Genomic DNA, 24,682 nt, shown 5'->3' with positions numbered 1-24,682 from the left:
GAAGGTGAGAGGCGTCTCAGATTCATTCTGCAGGGAACATGTGAGGTCAGCCAAAAACACTTCAGGGTTTAGTTCTGTCCTTCTTTCCGAGTTAATTTGCGTCCTTTACCTTGCCGGAAAAGTCCCTATCGGTCGATCTCCGTGCGGGTTATTTGAACCATCTAAGGACACACTGCTTATCCTGCCCTTGCAACACCCAGCCCCCGACTCCGGTATTTCCCACGACTTGGGGAGCTGAGATGGGAGGGGGCGGGCAGATACAGTGCTAGAGGGGACAAAGGGACAGCCACGGGGAGAGCGTGTCTCCTTTCGAGAGGCACAGGCTGGCACTCGTGGTCTGTGTCCTTACCATACACGCCATCTTCCTTGCAGGGGACTACAGAAAGACTACCGGACAGAGCAAGTGTTGGGGATGGATGTCCCCTGCTGGTTTGTGCACAACAGCGGGAAGGGCTTCATCGATGGCCACTACAAGGATTACCTGGTGCCTCAGCTCTACAGCTTCCTCGAATGGCCTTAGAGGTGTTGAGCTTTGGAAATCACACATATGAATGTGTGTTTTTCCCCGCCACTTTTGCAGTCATCCTTCAGTTTGAATAAGTTTAAAAAACAACTAAGCGTTTGTCGTGGTGGTTTATAAAGCCTGTTAACTCATTCGAAGAAAATAAATGCTTTGCAAAGCTTTGGGATTTCGTCGCGTGTCCAGGTGCTGTGTTCGTCGAGGCACTGCAAAAGAAGGCTGCTCTGGGGAGTCGCACCGGCCTCCGAACGGACCCCACGCCTGGCGCCTACCCTGACGACGTCGCTGGTAAGCGTCGGGTCCTCGGCTTCGCTGATGGAGTACATCTTCACGCTGTCACTTGTGTAGGACCTTCAGTTAGGTTATTTGGTGGACGTGGGAAAGGAACGAGGGAGGTGACTTGACCTTCACTGTTCCATAGCTGTGTATATTAGCGCCCTGTCACCTGTGATGGCCCAACATGCTTAGCCGAGTCCCTCCAGAGTGTTGGCCTTGGAGACGTTCTAGTCCGTGAGGCTTGTGTAAGTCAGGGGTTTCCAGAGCAACAGTACCAACAGGAGATACATTTATCTGCAGAGCGGAGCGACAGTGTAGGGGACCCAGGGAAAGATGATCTAGTTCAGAGGCCATTAGGCAGGAAGATCCAATGTTGCAGATGAAGTTCAAAGGCAGTCACTCAGGGGAGGGTCAGTTTTTTTGTCCAATTCAGGCCTTCAACTGATTGGACGAGGCCCACCCATGCTAAGGAGAGCAATCTGCTTTACTCGGTCTACCTTTTTAAACGTGTTTCATCCCGCACACCCAGGATAACGTTTAACCAACTCTCTGGGCACCCCTTGGCCCATCTAAGTGGACATATAAAATAAGCTATCACAAGGCCTCAACTGACCAACCATTCTCCAAATAAAATATATTATTGAGTAGGTGTCTTCTGCTTAAATGATAATCCTGTAACAGTCCTATCTCCCCGACATGATTCTAAGATTTGGTTGCTGCCAAGTTTGTCACACATTTAAGATTGCTCAGGATATTTTCTCAGACGGCTACTTCCTATACACGGTACTGACATTACTAGGCAATTCCTAAGAGATATGTCATTTAATTTTAAACCTTATATGATTAGATGTGTTTCAAAGTAAATCAGTAAGTGATGTGCTACAAAAAGCTGATGATATTTATAAGGCGAAATAAATAAACCGCAAGTTCAAAGTGAAATCGGGTGACTTTATTACGTCAGTGTTAACGGGGTTTGGTGACGGGGTTCAAGTTCTCGCCCACCGCAGTTCTGTGATTTCCTTCGGTTGTTTGTCAGACACGGTGATCATCTTTAGCACTTACGCAGCTCACATTCAAGGCTTTTCCTAAGTATCGGTCTCAACAGTTTCCATTAAACCAATGAAAAGGTGTGTGTCTTTTCGTCAGAAAACTGAGAGCCTATGTTTGAGAGAAGCCAGACCCCTGGCTCAGATCACACTGCTGTCGTAAGTTTATGTTTGTTTGTGTTTTCTAAAGAGTTGGAAAACTGGCAATCCAAAGAAACAAGTCAAAAGGGGGAATTAAAAAGTATTTCAATGTGTGGTAGGAATGAACTATGAATCAGGAGTTACTTTAGTACCTACTAGTATGAGGTCTTAGGAGAATCATTCCACATGCTTTAAGTGTCACTCCGTATCATAACCAGTGGCATCGCCTCTTCTGCCTGATCCGTCGGAAGTGACTCCAGAGACCCAGTTTCGCCCCAGCCCTGATGAAGCTGCTCACTCTCTGACCCCTCTGCACGTGAAGCTCGACTTTGTTTCTTTTCGGTTATATGAACTATAAACAACTTTATTTTTTTTGGGGGGGCGGGGGGCTGTGCATAAGCAAATGTGAGGCGGTTTCGTGTCGCAAGCTTCCCTGAATCACGTTCCGCTCCGCTTATTTAAAAACGTGTACTTCGGCGTGGCGGGTGGGATGGCAAGTGGTGCGGCCGCTCGGGAACAGACTGGCAGTTCCACGAGACGCCGAACAGGGGACCACGCGAGCTACGGTGTGACACTCGGCAGCTCCGCTCACAGGAGCTGAGAGCACGCATTCACACGGAACCTCGTACACGGATGTTCACGGCAGCATCACTCATCATCGTCCCAAAGCGAAAACCACCGAAGTGTCCATCAAACGATGAATGGATTTTTAACAATGTGGTACATCCATACAGGGGAGTACTATTCAGCAATAAAAAAGGAATGTAGTAAAAAATAATAAAAAAAAAGGAACGGGTACTGACACGGGCTACAACATGGATGGACCTTGAAACGTGATGCTACGTGAAAGAAGCCAGTCACAAAGATGTCGCGTTGACTGCATTTATATGAAAAGTCCAGAACGGCTGCTCCTTAGAGACAGGAAGTGGATCAGTGGCTGCCAGGGGCTGGCAGGGACTATGGGTGCACGGCTTCTTCCCGGGGTGATAAAAACGACCTGAAACCAGGTAGTGGTGACGCCGCACAGCCCTGTAGACATGCCGGAAACCACCGCAGTGGGACGCATGGCACGGGCGACGCCGCGTCGAGTGGGAACCAGGTCTCAATAAGCTGCTCTTCGGTGAGCCTGACTTTGTAAAATGTAATCAGGGTTCCACATTGCTACTTTACGACCGAGAATATAGATTTAGAGTAGGTGAAGAGTTTCTTCTAATTATGTGATTCTAAATTGTCTTCTATAAAACACTTTACAATAATTCTTTTAATAAAGATTAAAAACTCAAGGAAATATTACAAAAACAAAAGTAACAAGAACAAATTTACATAGTTTTGGTAACTTCATGAGACATAATTAGAGTTTTCTGTAAGTTTAGCTAAACGGCTATACAGAAATATTTAAATAAATCCATTCATTTATACAAAAGAAACGCCCTAACACAGTAGAGTCTCATAACGCCTTGGCGAACACCAATTTGATGCTTTAGAATTTTAATATGTTGTGAACAAATTTTCAAACTCAAGCAAGTTTAGAAATGTCTTCATATTGAATTCCTTCGACTCTGCGACCTTTTAAAGGGCCCTACGAATGAAAATAATTGAAGACAAGGTTAAAAACACACATCCACTTACAAGGCAACAAAACGACATTACACTTAAGAATATAAGTTTTCCTTTTCCATATCCCTAAAATGCCATTAAGGTGGCGAACGTTTCTCAATGCTCGTGAATTTTAATAACACCCCATGTCATTCTCATCAGGAACGGCCGTGCGTGCTTCGGTGACACTCGACGAGTGGTCAGTGACAGGCTGCGGGGGGCTGCTGGCCGTCCAGTCTCTCCTCTGCCTCCCGTCAGGTTTCCCAGCTGCCCCGTGGTTAGCTGTGGCCGCACGTGCAACAGCCCGCGCGAGGGGACAGAAGTGACGGGGGCCACTCCAGGCCCAGGTCACGCTGCCCCGACCGCCACCTGAGCCCCTACCGCCACTCCAGGCCCAGGTCACGCTGCCCCGACCGCCACCTGAGCCCCTACCGCCACTCCAGGCCCAGGTCACGCTGCCCCGACCGCCACCTGAGCCCCTACCGCCACTCCAGGCCCAGGTCACGCTGCCCCTCCCCGCTCGGTCTGCCTGAAGCACAGGACATAAAGACTGTAACGAGAGCCACTTGCTGAAGATGGCAGATCCACACGTTGGAAGATGCCTGGGCTCACGACTATCTCCCTAGAACAGAGCTGTTCCCCCACCGAGAACACCCACTGTGGACTTTTAACATGAGAAGTAAACTTACATCATGTTCGCACCATTATCAATTTGAGGATCTCTTTTTTTCTTTTACAGCAAATATTACTTTAAGCAATATGAATACTCAAACAATGTTTGTCCAGTTTAGCTGTGACAGGCTGGTCTTTACAAAAAATGTGTCCGACTTTAAATATATTTTCATCTTTTTCATATCCAATAAAAAGGGAAAGGGGACAACCAGATAATGAAAGACATACCTGTCATAAAAGCCGACACAACCCGGGAACACAGAGGCTAAGAATACGGGCTCTGGAACCAGACCGCCCGAGTTCAAATCCCATTTTTTAGAGACTCACAACTTCCCTTTAAAATGCCATTCTTTTAATATATAGCAACGATTGTATTTAAAGGAAGTAAGTTCCCAGACAGAGCAGGACCCGGGCTGAGCCCTGCCCTAGCAAGTCTCAGGGTCTACGGTTCATCTCACTTTTATGAGAGCATGGGGCTGGGGACCGAGAGGGGCGCCAGATGTTTGGGTTCGCTAAGGAAACAGCTAAAAAAAAAGCTGAGGCTGTTTTTGAACAATTTGTTAGCATGTTACAATCTGCTTAATAAATGTATACATTTCAAACGTTATGATACTGATACGAAAATTTAAGATGCCAGAAATGATTTAAAAAAAAAAAAATAGCAGGAGAAATCACTTGAAAAGCTCATGTGTGTCACGGCAGCAACTTGGAGAAAACGTGGGGCATAGGAGGCGGACACATGCATGTGCAAATGCATTTTTTCAAAAATACGGAGGCAGATTGCAAACGAAAAAGAAGAAACCCAAAAACTAGCAGGTGTGTTTCGTTTTCCTAAAGTAAGTCACGCGAGCCATGGCCCAGCAGTGTCTGGACGGAACCGAGAACACCCACAAGGGCAGGCGGTCGCTCTGTGTGTCCGAGATGGAGGCGTGGAGCGGGCCTCACTTAGTATGATGAAATTTAAAAACGGAGGAGGATCGGTCTGCCGTGGAGACATGATGGCTCCCATGACCTGGCGCCGACTGAGTCAGAGAGGAAACGCAGTGGCTTTTAAAAAACTCCATCTGTTCATTCAGTCAGGTTGGCGAATTCCTCAGCGACAGGTGAGATTCCCTTTTCCTTTTTTCCCCTTATAGTTTATGTTAGGGAGTTTCTGGGTCAGTATTGTCAGGAACAGGGGGGAAAAATGCTTAATTTACTTCAAATGTGATCTCTCTCAATTAAGGACCTAAATGTTTTTTTTCCAGAAAACCTTCCTCAGACACAATATAGTCCCTAATCTATCTCCAGAGGGTTTAGGAGCCTATGAACCTTGAGATAAAACATAAAATTTGGCAGTTTAGTGTAATTTTGGGGGGGAGAGTTTAGAACTTTCATCAGACTCCCAAAGGGGTCTACTATCACCCCCCAAAATACACTTACTGGACTGGAGATGACAAAGTCTTTCGTTCAGACATAAGGACACGTAGTGCGTAGTTCAGAGTTCTGCAAAGAACCGGGCAGTGAGCACAAAGCACGTTTCAGTCCTTCCTTCTGAAGCCATGCGAGGGCCCGACCACCTCGGCCTCACGCATGGGCAGGTCGCTGAATGCTCGGCTCAAAATCAGTAAGCGATTTTTGTACATCAAGTTTCTTTTAAACTGTTATTTGATTGGTCTCTGCTACCTTAATCCTTTGTGAAAGAAGAAGGGGGCATTTTAAAAAATTGAGCTCTGTGGCTTTTTCCCCATTAATTGTGACTAGACAGTCCCTACTAATTATACTTTCCCAAATTGAGTTTTTTATTAGATGTGGAGGAAAAACTCAAGATATGAAACTGTATGTATTATGTATACAGTTTTATAAACTATAAAATATGAAGACTGGAAAGGAACAGACCAAAATACTATTGAGGGTTATTTGGCTGGGGGATTATGAGTAAATTAAAAATGTATTTATATTAAGTGGTATTTTTCAGATTTTACACGACGAGTATTGATTGCTATAGACTGACTGTGAGTCACCCCAAGTTCATACGTTGCGGCCTAATCCCAGAGTGACGGCATTTGGAGACAGGGCCACTGGGAGGTGATCGGGCCCTGGGAGCAGAGTCCTCATGAATGGATCAGTGGCCTTACAAGGGACCCTAGAGAAGTCTCCTGTTCCTTGCACTCCGTGAGGACACATGAACCAGGGAGCGGGCCCTCGCCGGACACCAGATCCGCCAGGCCCTTGATCTTGGACTTCTAGGTCTCAACTAGGAGAAAGGCATCTCTGTTGTTTCTAAGCAGCTCAGTCTCTGGTATCTTGCCACAGCACCCGAACGGACTAAGAAACACATGCACTTCCTTTTTAATTAGAAAATAAAATGCTTTAAAAAAAAAAATTAAAATGCTTTAGCAATGGTAGTCCCTGGAGAAAATAAGCTTACAGATTTCCAAAGAGGAGAGAAGGCAAACAAAAAAAGCCAAACTATGATATAAAACAAGGACCAAGCCAATGAAAAAGAACCATGGCGCATTTTTAAAGCATTGTGAAATTCATCTTTGTTTAAATGTACTTACAGTTTCAATGACTATAGTAGCGGAAAAGGTCTTCTCGTTGATGGATTCTAAGGTACCCTCATTTCCTCTGTAGCCTCCATTTAAAACGAGAATTTTTTTTCCTACAATAGAAAAGAATAAGACACTGAATGCAGAAAAAATGTCTCCTTTTTTCTTCTACTTCATAATAGCAAAATGCAATTACACTGAATAAATACAACGAAAATCAAATCCTTCTCTTAGAAGATCTGAATCATTTAAGAACTCTGAAATATTCTAAAGTACAATTTGTAGACACTTTGATAACTATCACAGTATAAGACTTCTCGTTTTTTCCCCCACGTATTTGTCAAAGGGAACTATTTTAATTTTAGATTGCAAAGTATATAAGGTACTTGGAGGAAATGCTCAGAGTCCAGAAATAATCAGAAAAAAATTTGCTTACTTTGCATCTTTTCAAAATCATAAGATGGCTTGGTAGTTTCATCAAAGTTTCCCTGTATGCCTATCATATGACTAAGCCACTCTAGTTCTGAGTGTCCTCCCAATAGAAATCACGTGTCCATAAAAGACTTGCATGTGAATGTTCACAGCAGTTTTATTTGTAACTACTAAAAACTATAAATGACCCAAACACCTATCAATAGGTGGCCAGAAAAACAAACAGTTGTGGAAGCAGACTGATGGCGGGGGAGAGGGTGGGAGGGGATTGTAACGGGGAATGAGGAAATCTTAGGGGCGACGAAACAGTCCTCATCTTGATTACACGGATGGTTTCATGGGAGTTTCACGTTTTAAAACTTATCAAATTGGATACTTTATACGAGTCTGGTTTACTGAATGCCAATTATCTCTAACTAAGATGAAAACTTTTAATCCCTTAAATGAGTTTTATTTCAAAGAGAAAGAATAAAGGAGCTAATAAGGGAACGTTTGAGAGACTAACATTATCTTTGTACCAGCAATGACGGCACCACAAAGAGACCCGGCTGGAGGCAAACGACCTGACCCAAGCAGCATCGATACCAGACATGTTAGTGCCCAAACGATAGAGATCATTAAGGAAACGGAGAAGCAAAACGATACTGACTTTCCCTGTCTCAGACAGCTAAATAAATCTATTAATAATAACCCTAATATGATTGAATTTATCCAGATACGTCTGTGTTTTGCTTCGGGAAAAAAAAAAAATTCTAGAAAGGGAAAATTTATTCAAGCCACGAATCGCTTCTCGGGAGACTGGCAAACTACCACTTCACCGCAAGTCAAATAGTTATACTGGCAGTCGCATTATTTCTAAAAAGGAAACTCATACCTAGAACTATCAAGCAATGTCAGAAAACTGTGGTTTAAGGAACAGAATCACTCGTTTTGTTGGCACATGTATTACGTGGGCTGCAAGAAGATTTACCTGGTGCCGGAATTACTGTTTCTAAATGAGTCTGGTCAAGTTTCAGCTTGTCTCCAGAGTCAATCATCTTTACAACAGCTGTATACTTGTCAATTACTTCCTGTCATGTAAAATCAACACTTTTATAATAGAAGAGATATGTGAACACAAATTTCAAGGGACGAATAAATAAAATGAAAACAAATGCAATTCTAGTCTAAAGAGTAACTCCTATACAAGACATGGTTTTCTAGATTCCATACGTAATTTCTCAATCTAATATATGATGAAGTCAGGGCAAAGCTTAGTCAAGGTTTTCATCTGGAAAGAATGAAAGACAGGTGGTCTTCGAACATAACTTCGAGACATCTAGCGAGAGGGATCTTTGGCCCAGCTTCGAGTGGAGAGGGAGGGCAACTCGTGCACGCACGGGCTGGGCACTGGGCTGATCCGCACTTAGGAAAAGCACGGGGGGAAGTGGACGGGGGGCTGCTTTTTAAATTTTAAAATCCCAGAACGGCCAAGAGACAGTCTCCCAGGAAACACGAGAAGTCCTCCTTAGAACCCGAGGGGCATAATTATATTGCCCGTCATCAGCCCAGAGAACGCATCTCACTGGTCAGCACAGCGTGCGCACGCTGAGTGTGAGAGGCACCAGCGGGTTTTCACACACACACTACTGGCTCCCGTAAGAAAGCAGAGTGAGGTTAAGCATAAACGATGGGTAAAGATAATATATTACGAACTCAGCTTTCCTTTTATGAAACCATCGGAGGCCTCAGACGTGTGCTTTCTGCTAATACGCCTTGATTTTTAAGGAATTCCAAAATGGTGTGACTCAGGCACCCACCAGCCCCTGCTACGATTCCATGCATGACGTCACGTTCTTACCTTAACGATGCCCTTTTTCTTATGGTATTTCTCTCCAAGCTTTTTGGTTATAATTTTCACGATGATTTCCTAGGAAATGATGACCAAAAATAAAGATGCAAAGAAAGACAAAAATTATCTTTTGCGTTACTCCTTCATTTTAAACCATGTTCACCAAAAATCATAATAAAATGCAACTGCTCTGCTAAATAAGAAATTCTGGGGTTCTGAGCCTTCCCTAAATGGCATTTCCTTAGTAATCTTTCATTCCTTCTTTTTCTTTTTATTCAACAGTTACATCTATCTATCTATCTATCTATCTATCTATCTATCTATCTAACGGCCGCTTTCCACAGTGAAGGTTTCTTAAAATCTAGGACTTTTATCTATAAATCTCAACTCTATCGATCCACGTCTTCCACAGATAGCTTCTTCTCTTCCGTCCTTTCCGAGAAGTGAAAAGGGTCAAGGACATCACACTGCTGGTGTTCACCGCTGACAAGAACGCAGACGGCGAGAGTCCCCAGGACAGGGCACTGCCCAGTGCTCTTGTATCATTATGTCGCTTTGAGTTTTTGAGACAGGCGGGACTCCTCCGGACTAATTCCAGCTGAAAGTATCGTCTGAGCCACCAGTTCTCGAATGGGAGAGAAATCTGGGCTCGCTTCATATTAACACATTCCGACTTTGCTTCTTCCTCGCTTCCCCGATTTGGGTTAGTTGTGTAAACAGCTGATGAGGAAAATTAGATCGCCTCACACATTACTATAGTCACTATAGTAATTCTGCATTTGCTACATCAGGCGACTGTAACAGGTACTAGACGGGCACAAGTATTTCATTAAGCCCAGCTAAAAATTCTATTAACAAAATTTCTGCAAGGACTCTGTGGAAAGGATATCCAACGGCAGAAAGACATGTCTACGGGAAGACTATTCTTGAACCTCTGTTCTACTAAGATTTACTGAATAAAGCCAAATAATGCCAAAACAGCTTCTCCGATTTAGCCAGAGTACTTCTGGGCAGAATTTCTCAAGTGCCCTCATGGGTACACACACTTAAAACTTAAAGATAACTCATCACATGCTTGGGCTTGCTGACACTCGCTCACTGTCAACAGATCTGTTCAAAACCTGTCCTTTCGGAGTTTACAAAATGGAGCTCTCCAATCTGTGTGGGCTGCAGGCCGCTTTAACAAACGCTATTGCCCTTTTCAGAATAAGAGACACGCTGAGTCATCAGAGCACTGTTGGCTGATTCTCTCTTTTAACGTGGACACTCTGTAAGGGGAACTATGAAGAAAATCCGAATAATTTGCGATGTGAGAAAATTATCATCAGGAAATAAAACTGAATTGAAAGTTTTGGCAATGGGAAGAAAATCTGGGAACTAACTAAAACCTGTTATGCTTTGCTTTTTTTTTTTTTTTCCACTTTTTGCTTTTGGTTTTCTTTTTCTTTTCAACCAATAGATCTTAACCAAGGGCACATATCGGATTCACTGAGGAGGCTGGTGAAATTGTATGTGCCTCGTGCCTCTCCCGCCAGGAGGCTGGGCGGCGGGGTCCTGGGGCGCGTGTGTTTCGAAACCCCAGGGCCCGCTGTGCCCACAGCACACGTTGACGCGATACTGTTCCATGACGTTCGCTATCATGGAGACTGAGTTAAGCGTAGGAAAAAAATTTCTTAATCCCTCCTGGTTAAGAACTAATGCTTTAAGCAAAATTCTTGATTACGTACATGTTCATAAACAATATCTGAAACTATTCATATTCAAACGTCAAGTACTCTAATGAGAAAAATGAAAATAATTCGCAGATGGTTTCTTTCCAACAGGCCCCTCCTTTGCTAATCCACACCCAGTCTCTGCTCAGAGAGGCGGCGAGGGTGACTGCCGCCTCCGGGAAGCGGCACTGTTTACGAGTGCGAGGATGAGCTACTGACTCAGACTGCCACGGGCAGTCCTGGCTCACCATGGACTACACGGCCCTGAGGAAATTCCTCAAAGGCTTCATGCCTCAGTCTCCTCACCTATGACATCGAGATAATAACAGTGATCACCCTACAGGGCCGAGATGAGAAGTGACTGAAATAATTCATACCAAATGCATATTTTCTATTTAACAGAGGGAGCATTTTCATATTAAAGAACTAATTTCATGATCTGTCACGTGACCCCCAGGTAGAAATGTTCTCCATTGTATGAACATAAAGTAAGACACGGAAGCCAAATTATCTTCGAGCTAGTGGGGGAAGGGCTGTGAAGACCCAAATCAGACTCTGGGCTTCTCGGCCTTCGAGGTGTTAATGATCTTATTTTTCAAATCAGAAATTACCTAAATAACATACTACTTCTCATGCTCCTGTTACTGATCGACCCAGCTTAAGAATAACTATTGAAGGTTTTATGAAAACTTCACGTCTCAGTAAGTTCCAAACAGAGCGTCAATAAATAATTTTAAAAATTATTTAAAAGTTTAAAAATGATTATAAAATGATTATCTTGAAATAATAATAAGTAAGCAACAAAATACAAAGCTTTCTCTGAATTTGTAAATTAAACCCTATTTTTTGTTTTTTTTTTTGACAAAGGACTTAAATGGGCATTCTAAGATGTAAGCTAAAAACAAGTACTTTCGCATTTACAATTCCATCTTTTAATCCCATTTCTGAAACTACAATCTTTTGTCTTATAGCAAAAATGGGAAACAATCGCGGGCTTAAATTCCAGGTGCTCATAAACGAGTCGGGCATGAAACCCGAAGAATCTCGTCAGCCTGTCGGCATGGGGTAGCCCTCTGCTACAGGTGCAGCTGATAACTAAAAATCAAATGGAAAAAACTCATCACGGTGAGGGGCCTAGGTGTGTCATGCACACGTGGTCGCGGAGTCTCGCCTTCCACCCGAAGCTACCGCCATCGCGGACGGCAGGACACGCACCGGCTGCAGCCAGTGGTCTGTTCGGGAAGCCCGTTTCTTCCCCTCTTCGATCTGCAAAACACACAAGGTGGTCACGGCACCATCTCTTTGAAAGCATTTTAAACAGCATCCTACTTAGCAAACGAGCATAAAACACCCACTTCGTAGATCAGCGATGTAATTTATGAGCGCCGATAAATGCAAATAAACATTTGTTTGCAATTAGTTTTCGATTAAAAAAAACAAATGAGTTAAAAAAAAAATGTGATGCAGCAAGGCCACTGCCCACAGAAACACACACACTCACCTGACTCAGCGGGCGCCGGAGGCCTCCGCCCAGCTGTGCTGCCCCCTACCCCGCCCCCTCCCACGTGACTGGCAGGAGCCGGCAACTAGGCGGGTCCCTGCGGCGCTGTGACTAGGGAGCCGGGCTGACCGCAGGAGGAGCCCTGTTTGGTAGGCGTGGTGCAGCCTGTGGCCAACGGGAGCAAACAGGCGACCCGCAGGGCCGTAACTAAGGGGACCCCGAGACCAGCGTGCCCACTGGCCGCGCGGCTCCGCCCTGGCTCCTGCGTTGGAACCCAAAGTCCCGTCAGTGGGACTGAACGCCGTGCTTCGGTCCATTCCAAGCCTCATTTTATTTCCTCCGACTCCTCAATATGGACAATGGACGTTCTAGATTTGGCGTGTATTATAGTCAATGTAGGTAGACGTGGCTTCCCCTTCTCCTCTGGATTAGAAGTGAAAACGCCTGTCGTGGCCGGTAACACCGTGTGCTCACCGCGCCCGTCCAGACCCACGATCGTCCCTTCAGACCCTGACCCAGAGGTGTGCCCGGCCTCAGAGCCCTCTCACGAGCCCCGTCCCCTGCCCAGGCCTCCTTAATGCTCGGCGTTTTGCAATTGCGTGTTTCCTGCTTCCTTATTCACAGAACGAAAGCTCCGTGACACACGGGGGCTGTCTCTGCCCGCGCTGTGCAGGCCGGGGCCTGGCACCGCGCCTGCCCGACGGCGATGGGATGACGCGCCTCCCAGGGTCCCTGCGGGTTAAACCTTGAGCTTTACAGCACCCAGTGCCAGGGAGACTGAGCAGTGACTCCCTGTCCATTCACGGGGAAGAAAAGGATGGGGAGACGAGAGGAGAGGACGGCAGAGCGGCAAGGAGCTGCCTGCGTCCGCACACTCTCTCTCTTAGCCTGTCCTTCCTCCTCTGCCCTGACGATCAGGCAGGGCCACGTGTCGGGAAGGAGAGCGGGACGGTCAGGAGCATATGAAGAGCCGCTCTAGAGTCCCGGGCAGGAAGCGCGGCCCCAGATCCAGAGGACCACACGTGCTCAGTGATGCGCCACACGCACTTAGCCATGAGGCTCAATCGGATTAGGGCGAAGTCGCAGCCTTCCCCCGCTGGCTAGGAGGTGGCCAGTGGACAACGGGTGCGGAGGCTGGGGGGACCCGCGCAGGATGGCCATTTCACAGAGCCACAGAGGGGACGGAGCTGTCAGTGCCAGCTTCCGGGACCGCGGCCGTCCTTCGCACTGAGCCCTACTGGCCACGGCTGCGTGGAGAGTTCTGGACACAGGGCTCGAGGCGAGGAACTAAAGCCAGTGGGGGAGGGGGGCCAACTCCATGCGATGGCGCCGACCCTGCCTTCGTTTCCCTAACCACGGTATGTTCCCATCTGCCTAACTATCGTCACCTAACGGTGGAACTATCTACGTTCCCTCGGTCTGAACTGCACCACCCCGCCAAGGCCCAAGGGTCGACGGGCAGGGGACGCTCGGTACCTCCATGATCTCGTCGAGCGCACTCTTCTTCTTCTTCTTTTCTTTGGGCTGAGCCGAGCCCTGGGAGGCCTCTTTCCGCTTCACGGACGCTGCGGCCCCGCTCATTGTCAACGCGCTTGGTCCCAGAGAACTGACGCAAAGAAAAGCCATGCTTACGAACCGGACCACGCACCGGCGGAGGCTTTGTAACGTGCAGGACGAACGACGTGGAAGCAATCTGCCAGGGGACTCGTTTATACGAGGTTAGTCAAAGCAACGGGGGCCCTGTCTGCACCCCTCGCCAGACTGCCAGTGCGTGAGGACAGGTAACCCTTCCTGCCCACCTGCCCCCTGCCGTCTCCTCACCCTCTCCCCGTATAACCTGCTCAACAGTGTCGCCTTTGGTGTCAGGCAGATCAGAGTTTGAGGCTCCTGCTGCCAGAACCTTGGGCAACGACCTTTTCTGAAAGCCTCAGTTCTTCACCTATAAACGCGGATAATAACGCGACCTGACTCGCCGTTTGATTGCAAGGATTAAATAAGATGGTTGCAAAACAACTAGCAGAAGTCTAGCACGTGACTGCCGTCTACTTTTATTTTAAAGCAAGGGTCTCTGCGTCATTTAAATATTTTTGATCGCTTCTGACTGCCTAGTCAACAGGAGAGTTCTAAACTTTTCACTGCCGATATAAAATTGTCGCCACTAGCCCCAGAAGAGTAGCCCTGATGGATCAGGGTCACTGGCCACTCTAAACAATCTGCTATTGACTGGGCCGAGTCCGGTGCTTCGTGCCTTTGCAAACGGGCTCGTGCCTCAATCACACCTAGAGCACTCTCTCCATTCACCTCCTTTCGTTAGCATCCTTCAAGCTCCATGAGGCTTCTTGGATTGTCGTTTGCTTTGAACTGTCATAGCACCCTGTGGCACGTATCACACTCCACCCTGTATTGTCATCGTTTGTATACATGACTCCTCTCTCATACTAGGGGAGGGACTGTGTATAGATGGTCCTGAACATATATTTGGTTTATATTACAGGAAAAAAAATGTATATTAAGCATGCATTTTTCCCCCTGTAGAGTAGCAGTAACTATCTTTTAACTCACATGAATAGATGCTCAATTACTATTTGCTGACAAAATGAATCTTACCGGTCTAATTACTTAATTTGCCATATTTACAACAGATGAAACAAAAAATCAGTATTTGCACAAAGCCACCACGAAGATAATCAAGAAAAATGCGATGAATAGAAAGTACAATAGAATTATTATTTCCATTATTTGTACTTTTTTTAAAAAAAAGGCATTTAAATACTAGCGCATTCTTTTGAGAAACAGATATTTGTCACGCAGAGAAGGTGATGTGACAATGGAGCCAAAAGAAACGAGAAGACCCCGCTCCTGAAGACTGGGGGCGCCTCCACAAGCCAGGGACAGTGGCCAGCAGCCGCCGGAAGCCTGGAAGAGGCAGGGGACCCATTCTCCCCGAAAACCCCCGAAGGGAGCGCAGCCCTGCAGGCACCTTGATTCCAGAATTCTGGCCTCCAGACATAGAACGGATTTCCATCATTCCAAGCCACCTAGTTCGTGGTCATTTATAGTAGTATTCATAGAGACCTAATACGAAGGCGACAGATCTGGAAGTCACTGGCACCAACCTTAAAATTCATCTACACTTAGGAGATGATAAAAGAGAATGGAGAGAAATATGTAAGCGTCTAAAACCATATGACAGGTGTGTTGTAATATATTCGAGCCTGTCTTCCAGGTCATGTTATACTAATATTTTGAAAAGAACTTTCAAAAATACTATACATAGACCCCGATTAACCAATTTCTTCATGATATCTATCGCAGGTGTTAGTTCTGAAATGTTTTGACCCAAGCTACGACATTCGGTGAATCATTCTGAAGCAGTTAATACACTGCTGACTCGGCCTGCCCGTTTCCTTCTCTTTCCTCGCCACTTATTTAGTCTAGCCTATACATTCACAAAAACAAAGAAGGTGGCCTGACATAAACAACATGTAAAAAAATACTAAGTAAAATAGAAAATATCATCCAGCTTCAAACTAAGTTCCAGTATATAATGGTCCCTTCCTGAATATCTTCTTTTATATTTAGGTTTTTAACCTCCTTAACTATACTGAACATTTATTCCCGTCACAAACAGTGAATAAATATCTGGTGAAAGAATGTATAAAAACTAGAACATGAAAAGTGGACAGAAGACCTGACTACATGCTATATTAGGATTTGGCAAACTACAGCCTGAGGGCCAAATCCAGCCACATCCTGTTTTTATAAATATGATTTTACTGGAAAAGAGCCGTGTTCATCCAATTATGTATTTATTGTCTATGGTCATTTTCTCACTCCGACAGCTGAGTTAGTGGCTGGGACAAGACATATAATATGCCCCAGAAGATCTAAAACATTTACTATGCGGCCCCCTGCGGAAGGTCTGCGGAGTCCCGGCCTCAGGAGCAGTTCAGAAGGTGACAGAGCAGCGACTGAGTGCCTGCCAGTGCACCTGTCCTGTGCCAGGTGACGACAGAGACAGGGTGACGCCTTCGTCTCCAGTCTCAGAAAATCGCGACACGGCAGGTAAAACAGGAAGCATTAGCATTGAAACTCGCTGAGCGGGCTATGACAGAAAAATACAGTACAGCAGCGGGATTGAAGGGACCGTTCAGTGGAGACGATTCACGGAGAAGCAACAATTTACACATGCGGAGCCCTTAATCACAAGGGGCCTTTCCTCAAAAGACAGAGTCTCGTATGACACGCAAATGAGAAAAAAACAGCTGCTAAAAAATGCCTGCATGCCCGCACACATACACACAAAACCAACCAGCAAACAAAAACCTAACAAAAATTACGACCAGAAAAAATAACTCACAATACTGCAGCTTTCAAAACGTAATCAACATCACACAAAAACCCTCTCAAGTTCTCAGCTACCTGTGCACACAGCTCACCTTGACTTGGAAGACGCTGCCGCTGAACTGCATGCTCCTTTATTCAAATTAAATGTAACTGGAAGAGATAAATTGGCATACAATATATTTCAGGAAAATTATAATAAAGCTTATGAGATACAATATATCCACATAGAAATTCTGAAGAAGTGATCTAGAGATCGCAAACTCCTGTAGCATGTACCAGAAGGAAGCGCACAGGGCTGGGGAAGACCTTCACGTGGCTGGGCTGAAGACAGCCTGGGCCACCTCCACACTCCAATGTCCCCGCTCCTTACACCGGCAGGAACCCGACTTTCCTAAGGTGTCCATACCTCTCTCAGAGGGCTCAGAGGATGCTATCGTTTGAATGTTCGTGGCCCCCCAAATTCACATTTGAATTAGTTGAACACCTAATGCCCAAGGTGATGGGACTACAAGGTGGGACCTTTGGCAGGTGATTAGTAAAGTTCTCTTGGTCTCAACCAATCAAAACGACCCCATTCCCCTTCATTGCGACTGTCCTTGCGGTGGACATGTGATACAGTCCGGCCAATGACATTCGAAAGGAGAGGCTTCCTCGCTCACAGGGGACACCAAAAGAGATGCTCTGGCCTTGCCCGGACAGTGCTCGGTCCCCATGCTGCTAGCGTGGTACCCTGAACCACTGCACTGCGGGCACTCTGGGCTCGGCACGCTGTTTCCTTAACGCCTGGGCGACTTCCAGCCGGTGTGTTCCTTGTAGCTGAGGGCATCGCTACGGGAACACGGGGCTGCCTTTTCATTTTATCCGTGGAGCAATGCAATCCAGACAGGTTACACGTCCTGCTCCCAACATGTTGCCAGCTTTCAGCAGAACCAACACAAAAGCATCCACGTTAAAAAGAAAAAAAAAAAAAAAGTGAAATTACCTTTCTCTTCGTCATTTTCTCTGCTTAATTCCGTAAAAACAGGGGCCTCCTTAAGGGGGAAAAAGTTGGAAGGTTTGGTCCACAGTGCATTCGCCATCAATACTCAACACCCCTAAATTTAGGACTTGCTACCCGTGCTGACGACAGCGCTGAGGGCCAACTCTAGAATGATAACGGCCCTAATGGAGAAATTATATGTGTTGCAAATATTCTCCAATCGAGATTTTATAGGGATTTTAAACCTTTTGTTCACTGCTGTATCCCGTGTGCCTAGACAAGTGCCCGGCACACAGGGGGCAAATACATACATATTGAAATGAATGTCTTGATCTGTCATTCTAACCCCTGAACCACCACCCTGCCCTCCCTCCCCTATCTTCCCGGGTTTTGCCCGTGAATTCTTCAAGACTCCTCGACCCGGGGTGGTATTTACCATCAAATACTTCGCTTCCTCCCCGGGCCGGAGCACGTGCGGGCCCTCGACCTGGCCCCACACCGTCCCTCCCCAGCACGAACTGAGATCGGGAGAAACGACCTGCTGTTTCTTCCCCGTTAAGTCTTGCCTCTTTGCAGGATAAGGAAACAGGCTTAGAGGACAGAATGACACAAGGTCACGACGCCCCTGTGACCCAGCTTTGTTTCAGCTCCAAAACCTGGGCTTTCACACTCGGCCATGCTCTTTCTCCACTTACTTAGGGGACCTGGCTATAAAACTCAATTCGAAGCTTAAAAAAAGCCAGCAGCTTTGCTTCTTTTACCTCTTTTTTGACCGCGTCTCTCAAGGATATTGTTGCCCACCTGTTCTTTTCCTTCCAGACCTCTTCTCACTTGTTCTTCAATGAACTTGGCGGTTTTTTCTTCATCGTCAAGGTCCTGCTTCTTCTTTTTCTCTAGTTCCAGCTGGCGCCGGATAGTCTCTGGGTCCCTGTCTATATACTGAATGTACCAGCCTTTCGGCGTCTCGTCCACTTTGCACAAGCCTGAAAACGACGACGACAACAGACGCCATAAATTTGTATATGATCAAAGCGAAAAGTAAACACGAACGTGTCCTACCTCTGTGTTATTCACTTATTCGTTCAAATACACTCATGCACTACATGAATTTTCCATATTCATAGTTCATGAGATTTAGGTATTTTAAGTGGAATATTTTATCTTTTTGAACGGAAAAAAATTATTTTTCTGATTTTTGACTAGCTAGTTTGAGGCAACATATTTGAAAAAGGAAAACACGTGAAAGAAGTATTGTCTCGCTTAGCAATTATTCAACTGTGTCTCAGAATTTAACTTTCGATGAGTACACGATATTTTGCTAACTTAACTAAGTAGAAATTATTCTACTAAAATGGAATAAACCAACACATTGAATAAGTAGTACGCTGACACAAAATTTCTCTTTTTCCTCTCCCCAACTTTTCATCCTAAGATTAAGAATGAGAAAAGAAGCAATAAATTTTAAAAATCTCCGTAAGAAGGGGGTCACGAGTTTCCTAAAGCGAAATGAATATGGGGCGGGGGGTGGGGAATAGGAGTGATCATAACGCTTCACCTAAATGAGGACGCTTCGGGGAGAAACCTCGGTACTGCCAACGGCACCAGTGCAGACATTTATACTCAGTGCGACACACAAAATCGAGCCTGGACCGCCACGCTCCCCCAGAGTTTTTCACTGCCCACCCATCCTCTTTTCCATAAATTTACATAGAAACCATGACAACTCTGTCCTCCCTGCCATGGGACCATGTGACTACTACTCAGATCCGTCTCATCCTCACCTTCTCTGCCCAGCCACTTAGTAAAATCGGTCAGGGTCTCCCACTGGGTGGCATTCATGTGCACGTGCTCCCGGTGGCTGATATACTCATTGTAAACAATGTTGTTGTGGACTCTCTTAGTGCCTAAGGACAAAACGTGACACTGTTGATCCTGGGCAGGTTATACGGTTACGAAGTTATTCTGGGCATAACCCTTAAGATGCTTACCAAAGCGTCTCCTGAGAAGTTCTAGAAAGTCATTTCGGAATTCCCTAGTAAAGAAAGAAAGGAAAGCATAAGGTAACTTCTATGAATATCTAGTACTATCTTGCTGAAATTTAAGTCATCATACAGTTTAGATTCTCAAATAATATTGAAATACCAATGTGAAAATCTGTTACAAATCTTTAAAAACAGAACAAGGAAAGAATCTCAAAAGATTATAGCTTTCAAGAATTAAAGTTAACAGTCAGTTTGAAGTCAAAACTTTTTGTCTGGGCAAAGCAGTATTGCGAAAGTGACTAGGCATCTTTTAAGAGGGTCCTTCATGAAGTCTCAGAGCTACTGACTGTGGCAATAATAACCCTATTCTATTGAAAATAACAAAACTGCCCTTATTTTGCAAGAAATCGCCATTCGGTGTGTCCCTATGAGGTGAGGACACTGTTAACTGCTAGATAAACAGAGGTGACTAAAACATAAATCCTGACCTAGATTACAATCTAGCAGAATCTGTCATAATAGAAGTCAATTGAAAAAAAAGAAGTAACAAAATAACATAGAGATAATGGCAAAGCACTGAGGTCTTTAATATTATGGGTGGCGAAGTAAAAATAGGTCTTTTACAGGTGAAGAGGAAGAGAAGGCCATTCCCAGCTGGCAGAGACAGAAAAGTCATTCTGAGGAATGACACTCTAATTTGGCTGACGTTGAGGGCAGATCAAAATGAGCGTGAGAATGGGGGGTAGGACAGAAAAATCGGGAGAAGATACAGCTGGAAAATAAGGTGGGGGCTAAGTTTTGAAGTGCCTGGAAGTCATGCTAAAGAGGTTGGGTTTTATCCAGACAATGGAAAAGCACGAAATAATTTATTTAGGAGTTAATTAGTGAAAATTTTGTGATTTCCGAAGATAATCCTGGTGGACAGTAGACAACAATGATTCTCAAAGCGTGGTAGAGTTGGTAGAGTAAGTCACCCAAAGTCACACAGGCCCAGACACGAAGGGTTCCAAGTCAGGCAGTCTGACTTGTGCTCTCTGCTATGTCTGTTTCAGAACGAAAGGTAGTTTCATTTGTTTGAAGTGAAAGGAAAGAGGCTGAATTGCGAGAAACTTTTTTTTTTTTTTAACAATTTCATACTATGATAAACTGTCAAAGAAGGACAAAAATCAAACACAAAAATGATATAGCTATCATGTTGATATGTAAGGAATAAACAGAGCCTCCAAGATAGAAAATGTTAAGCTTCTAATAAATGTCGGCTTAATGAAGCTTACGAGATAAGGATGTCTTTGAGTTACTTACTCTGAAAAATAATCCATAAACTGCTGAGGATTTTCCGAGGCCAGCAATAGTTGTCTCTGATGAGATTCGGACATACAATGACACTTAAAGCCATTCTACAAAAATGTAAAGGTAATAGTTAAATTCTGATTTAGCTTATCATAATGGGCCTTACGTAGAAGTATTAATTAAACCCTAAAAAGCTGCTCTTTGATGATAAATTGTAAAAAGTAATAACAGTAGCTATAAGCATCCTATCATCTAAACAACAATTTTTTTATGAAGTTGACTTTAGCAACCCTACTAATCAAAGAGTAATCCCGGGGGTAAAGAGACAGAAAAATAGTGCTTTAGAAAACAGACATCAGTAAGAAGCAGTATAGGGCATAGTAAAAGAAAAGTGATTTTGTTTTTGACTCAATTTAACAAATTCCTATTGAGTTCCTACTTCATACAGAGTGTTATACAAGCACTTTGAGAAATATAGTGAAGCAAAATAGGTCATGAGTGTTTTCCATTAAGGAAATGATTCTTTACTCGTTCTCCTCTACCCGGAACTCATTATCGCATATTGCATAAACTTTACGTTAAACAGACTAAATCTGTATCTTCTTCAGATGATCATGAAAAACATACAAGTCTGACTTGGCACCTGTTCTACTTAACACTGGAAGCTGGTTCTTCCCGAGAAACAGCAATGAGCAATGTGCCTTGCTCCTGATTCATCTCTGCGAACAGCCCTGTCGCACGCCCAGGTCACTCAAGCCAGGACCGAGGACAGCATCCTTCACCCTATGCTCCACTGATCACTGCGTCTCCTCGGCCTCCTTGATAACTCTCATCCAGTCCCGCTGCTCAATCCCATGCCCACTGTCCTGCTTTCAACACTGGGTCTCGCCTGGGGTGGTTTCCGCATCTCTGGTCCCCCATGGACCACCTAAATGACCCTTGCTCATCTGTGTACTTGGTATCGGTCTCATGAAGAACCAGTCCCATTTTCTCTACATTAAAAATAAGTCAGTAAAATAAAAACAAAACAATATTATTAAAGCCTAGAAACCCAAGGGAGTAGGAGAGCAGGAGGGGAATACTCTAGATCCGACCTTTCTCCCCGCAGATTGAAAGACGAAAGACAGAGGAGAGAAGTTACAGGGGTCAACTTCTCCTCCCCCGGGTTGTCTGCCCAGGTAGGGAAGGGCGATGAACAGATCTGGGGGCAAACAGGTCAGACCACTGCAAATGCCTTGAAGGAAAGAATTAAGCATTTATCTTCCTTTTCCCATAGGGACTATATTTCAGGATGGCATTTGGGGACAATCCAATAGCCCTAGCTGACGAGAAAAAGCTCATTTTTACAAAGGAACAGATGCCAATAATAAATGTCGAAAGAATTTAAAAAATAACCACTTTGCAACTCCTAATGAAATAACTGACTCAGGCAAGAATGCTAAAACACATAGATAAAAGGTTGATGGGAAACTAGACATATGGCCATGATTCCAAAGTATCACGCCACTAGTTACTTGCTCTTGCAAGAGGGAAAATACTACTTTCTAACATTACAGGCTGTCATCTTTATGCAATCATCTTAGCACGAGTAGACATATGGGCTTCCTTATGTGATGCAGTATGAAATACACTGGATCACCTATGAAATGTAAACATTCCCCGAAATGTTTAACCTGAACCTAATCGAGCCTTTAGCTCTAAGTTCCAGTTTATGGAAACTACAAGAGTTAGAGAAAGAAGGCAGAAGACGATCACAAGGAACCAAACAATTCAACATAGCCACAAAGTGGAAATGCTCCAAGATAACTGACTGACCTCTTCGGATCAGTGTCAAGAAAAACATTGGTGGGGTGGGAAGGCGGGGCGGCAGGGAGTGGGCTCTATTCTAAAGTTAGAATTTGAAGAGAATTAAGTCTGAATAACCCAGAGCACAGAGATTTTTAGGTCAGCGAAACTACTCCATATGATACTATGATGGTGGACACAGGTCCTTATATACATTTGTCCAAAACCTAAGAATGAATAACACCCAAAGAGAACCCTACTGTTAATTAGGGACTCTGGTGATGATGACGTGTCAGTGATTACTTTAACTATGTAACAAATGCGCCACTCTGTTGCAGGATGCCGATAGTGGGGGAAGCTGTACATATGTGTGGGCAGGGGTACAGTTGGGAAATCTTTGTATCTTCCACTTATTTTTGCTGTGAATCTAAAACTGCTCAAAAAATTAAAGTCTATTTTTTAAAAAGCCCTAATAACCATATCCAATTTATAGCTTTTGATTGGATCTTGGTTTTTAAAAAAACTGCTTTATAAAGCATTCGGGGGAACAGCCTAGGAAACGTTGATTGTAGAATATGTATCAGATGACAAAAAGGAATTTTTATTAATTTTGTTATGTGTGATGACATATATTGTGGCTCTGTAGAAAAATATCCTGATATTTTAGAAACGCATATCTAAGTATTCAGAGGTGAAATATCCTGATGTTTATAATTTGAAATATTTCAGAAAAAAAGTAAATATGGCAAAATGCTTGAAATGTTAAATCTGCATAATAGATATACGGATGCTCACTGTACTTGTCTCTAGTTTTCTGTGTGAGAATTTCATCTGGACTTAAATAGAACTAAAGAGAAATGAAAGAGAATAACTGTATCAACGTTATTCGATGTGAGTCCCACCTAAAACATCAAATCTCTCACAGAAACAGTGGATGAGATGATTCCAATTGCCCAGTGTTCTTCTGTCCTTACTCAATTTACTCTCCGGAGAAAAATATGATCATATCACACTGCTAGCCTGCTGTTCTCAATTCCTCTAGGCTCTTCCAACCATCCACCTCATGAATGGGAAACGGTGTAACATGCACAGCATAACAAAGCTTTTCAAGATCTGCCCAAAGAGCCCGTGTCACTTTACACATAATTCACTCATTTTAAAACCCACAACGACCTTCCAAGGAGGTACAGTTACTGTTCCCACTTTACAGACAAGTACTCGGGCAGAGAGAATGCAGCCCGCCCAAGCCCACACAGCTGGCAGGTGGCGCGTCTTCCTAATTCTGACAGTCCGACTCCAGTTCACCAGTTAACAATTAGGTCTTGGCCCTAGCACGTTGTTGGTGCCCAATAAATGATCGTTAGACGACCTGTGTGCAAGAGTTTATTTCTCCTTTTTCATCTGGTCCCGAAAAGAGGTGTGACCTAATCCTCCGGTTTCTCCTAAGTCATGTCAGGTCAGAGGTGATGGCTACTGCCCAGGCGCCCGGCACTAAACTGCTCAGGCCTTCGTCTCATGGCAGCTTGAACAGGACCGCTTCCTCTAGAACTGCAAAACCTTTTGTTTCATTTCTTTTGGGGGGCAGATTGGGGGGAAAGCGGCGTCCAGGAGCACTATTCCCCAACTAGGACGGCGGCTGCGGAGAGGGATGTCCCTTCTGCGCTGAGCGGCGGACTCGCCCAGCGCAGACCCCCTGACTGGGGACCTGAGATCCGCGCCTTCACCCCAGCGTCAGGGACTTGAGCCTGGACTGCCAGCCGGACCCCGCAGGGGAGAGGCCGAGGCTCGGGCATGGGGCCACCCGGGCCCGCTTACCTCGTCGCGGCACTGCTTCTGGCACATCTGGCAATACCAGCGCAGCTTCTGAAGCCCTTTGGATTTGATCCTGTTGGCGATAGCCTTGGGAGTGAGAAAATCTGACTTGCCCATCGCGACCACCAAAGCGAACACTCCCCTGAGCTCCGCGCCCCGCCGACCGGAAGCGGAACGGGGCTGACGGGGTGGGCGGGGCAAATGCCAGCTGCGAGCCGGAAGAAGGTGG

The 24,682-nt window shown here is 45.0% G+C and overlaps 2 protein-coding genes across 2 annotated transcripts in view; one reads left to right on the top strand and one right to left on the bottom strand.

Annotated features, from left to right (window-relative positions):
• The window catches only part of ITIH2 (inter-alpha-trypsin inhibitor heavy chain 2), a 30,678-nt gene extending 28,947 nt beyond the window's left edge, over positions 1-1,731 (top strand). The window contains exon 21 of the mRNA XM_016136400.2: positions 373-1,731. Coding sequence (XP_015991886.2) covers positions 373-520 — 148 coding nt within the window. The 3' untranslated portion in view covers positions 521-1,731. The remainder of the gene's footprint in view (positions 1-372) is intronic.
• Positions 1,732-3,219: 1,488 nt separating this feature from the next.
• On the bottom strand, positions 3,220-24,635 carry KIN (Kin17 DNA and RNA binding protein). Its single transcript, XM_016136399.2, has 13 exons — positions 24,457-24,635; positions 20,869-20,963; positions 19,573-19,616; positions 19,366-19,488; positions 18,386-18,567; positions 17,588-17,636; positions 16,698-16,755; positions 13,735-13,864; positions 11,973-12,023; positions 9,055-9,123; positions 8,185-8,284; positions 6,795-6,895; positions 3,220-3,562 (listed from the first exon to the last, which is right to left on the bottom strand). Exons 1-13 carry the CDS (start codon positions 24,568-24,570, stop codon positions 3,500-3,502), a joined length of 1,179 nt encoding a protein of 392 aa, XP_015991885.1. The 5' UTR covers positions 24,571-24,635; the 3' UTR covers positions 3,220-3,499.
• Between the last annotated feature and the right edge of the window lie 47 nt (positions 24,636-24,682).

Source organism: Rousettus aegyptiacus, unplaced genomic scaffold (assembly GCF_014176215.1).
Source record: "Rousettus aegyptiacus isolate mRouAeg1 unplaced genomic scaffold, mRouAeg1.p scaffold_m13_p_10, whole genome shotgun sequence".
Taxonomy (NCBI): domain Eukaryota; kingdom Metazoa; phylum Chordata; class Mammalia; order Chiroptera; family Pteropodidae; genus Rousettus; species Rousettus aegyptiacus.
The sequence above is the reverse complement of the archived record's forward strand: the minus strand, read 5'-3'. Positions and strand labels throughout refer to the sequence as shown.

Bases quoted from the DNA above. Each gene is read 5' to 3' on its own strand.
- KIN (XM_016136399.2), bottom strand. From the start codon at position 24,570: ATGGGCAAGTCAGATTTTCTCACTCCCAAGGCTATCGCCAACAGGATC. The intron at 13,865-16,697 runs GTGAGCTGTGTG...TCTTTGCGTCAG, and splicing joins GCAGCGTCTTCCAAGTCAAG to TTCTCTGGGACCAAGCGCGT. The intron at 9,124-11,972 runs GTGCGTGTCCTG...ATCATTTCCTAG, and splicing joins CAGACCACTGGCTGCAGCCG to GAAATCATCGTGAAAATTAT.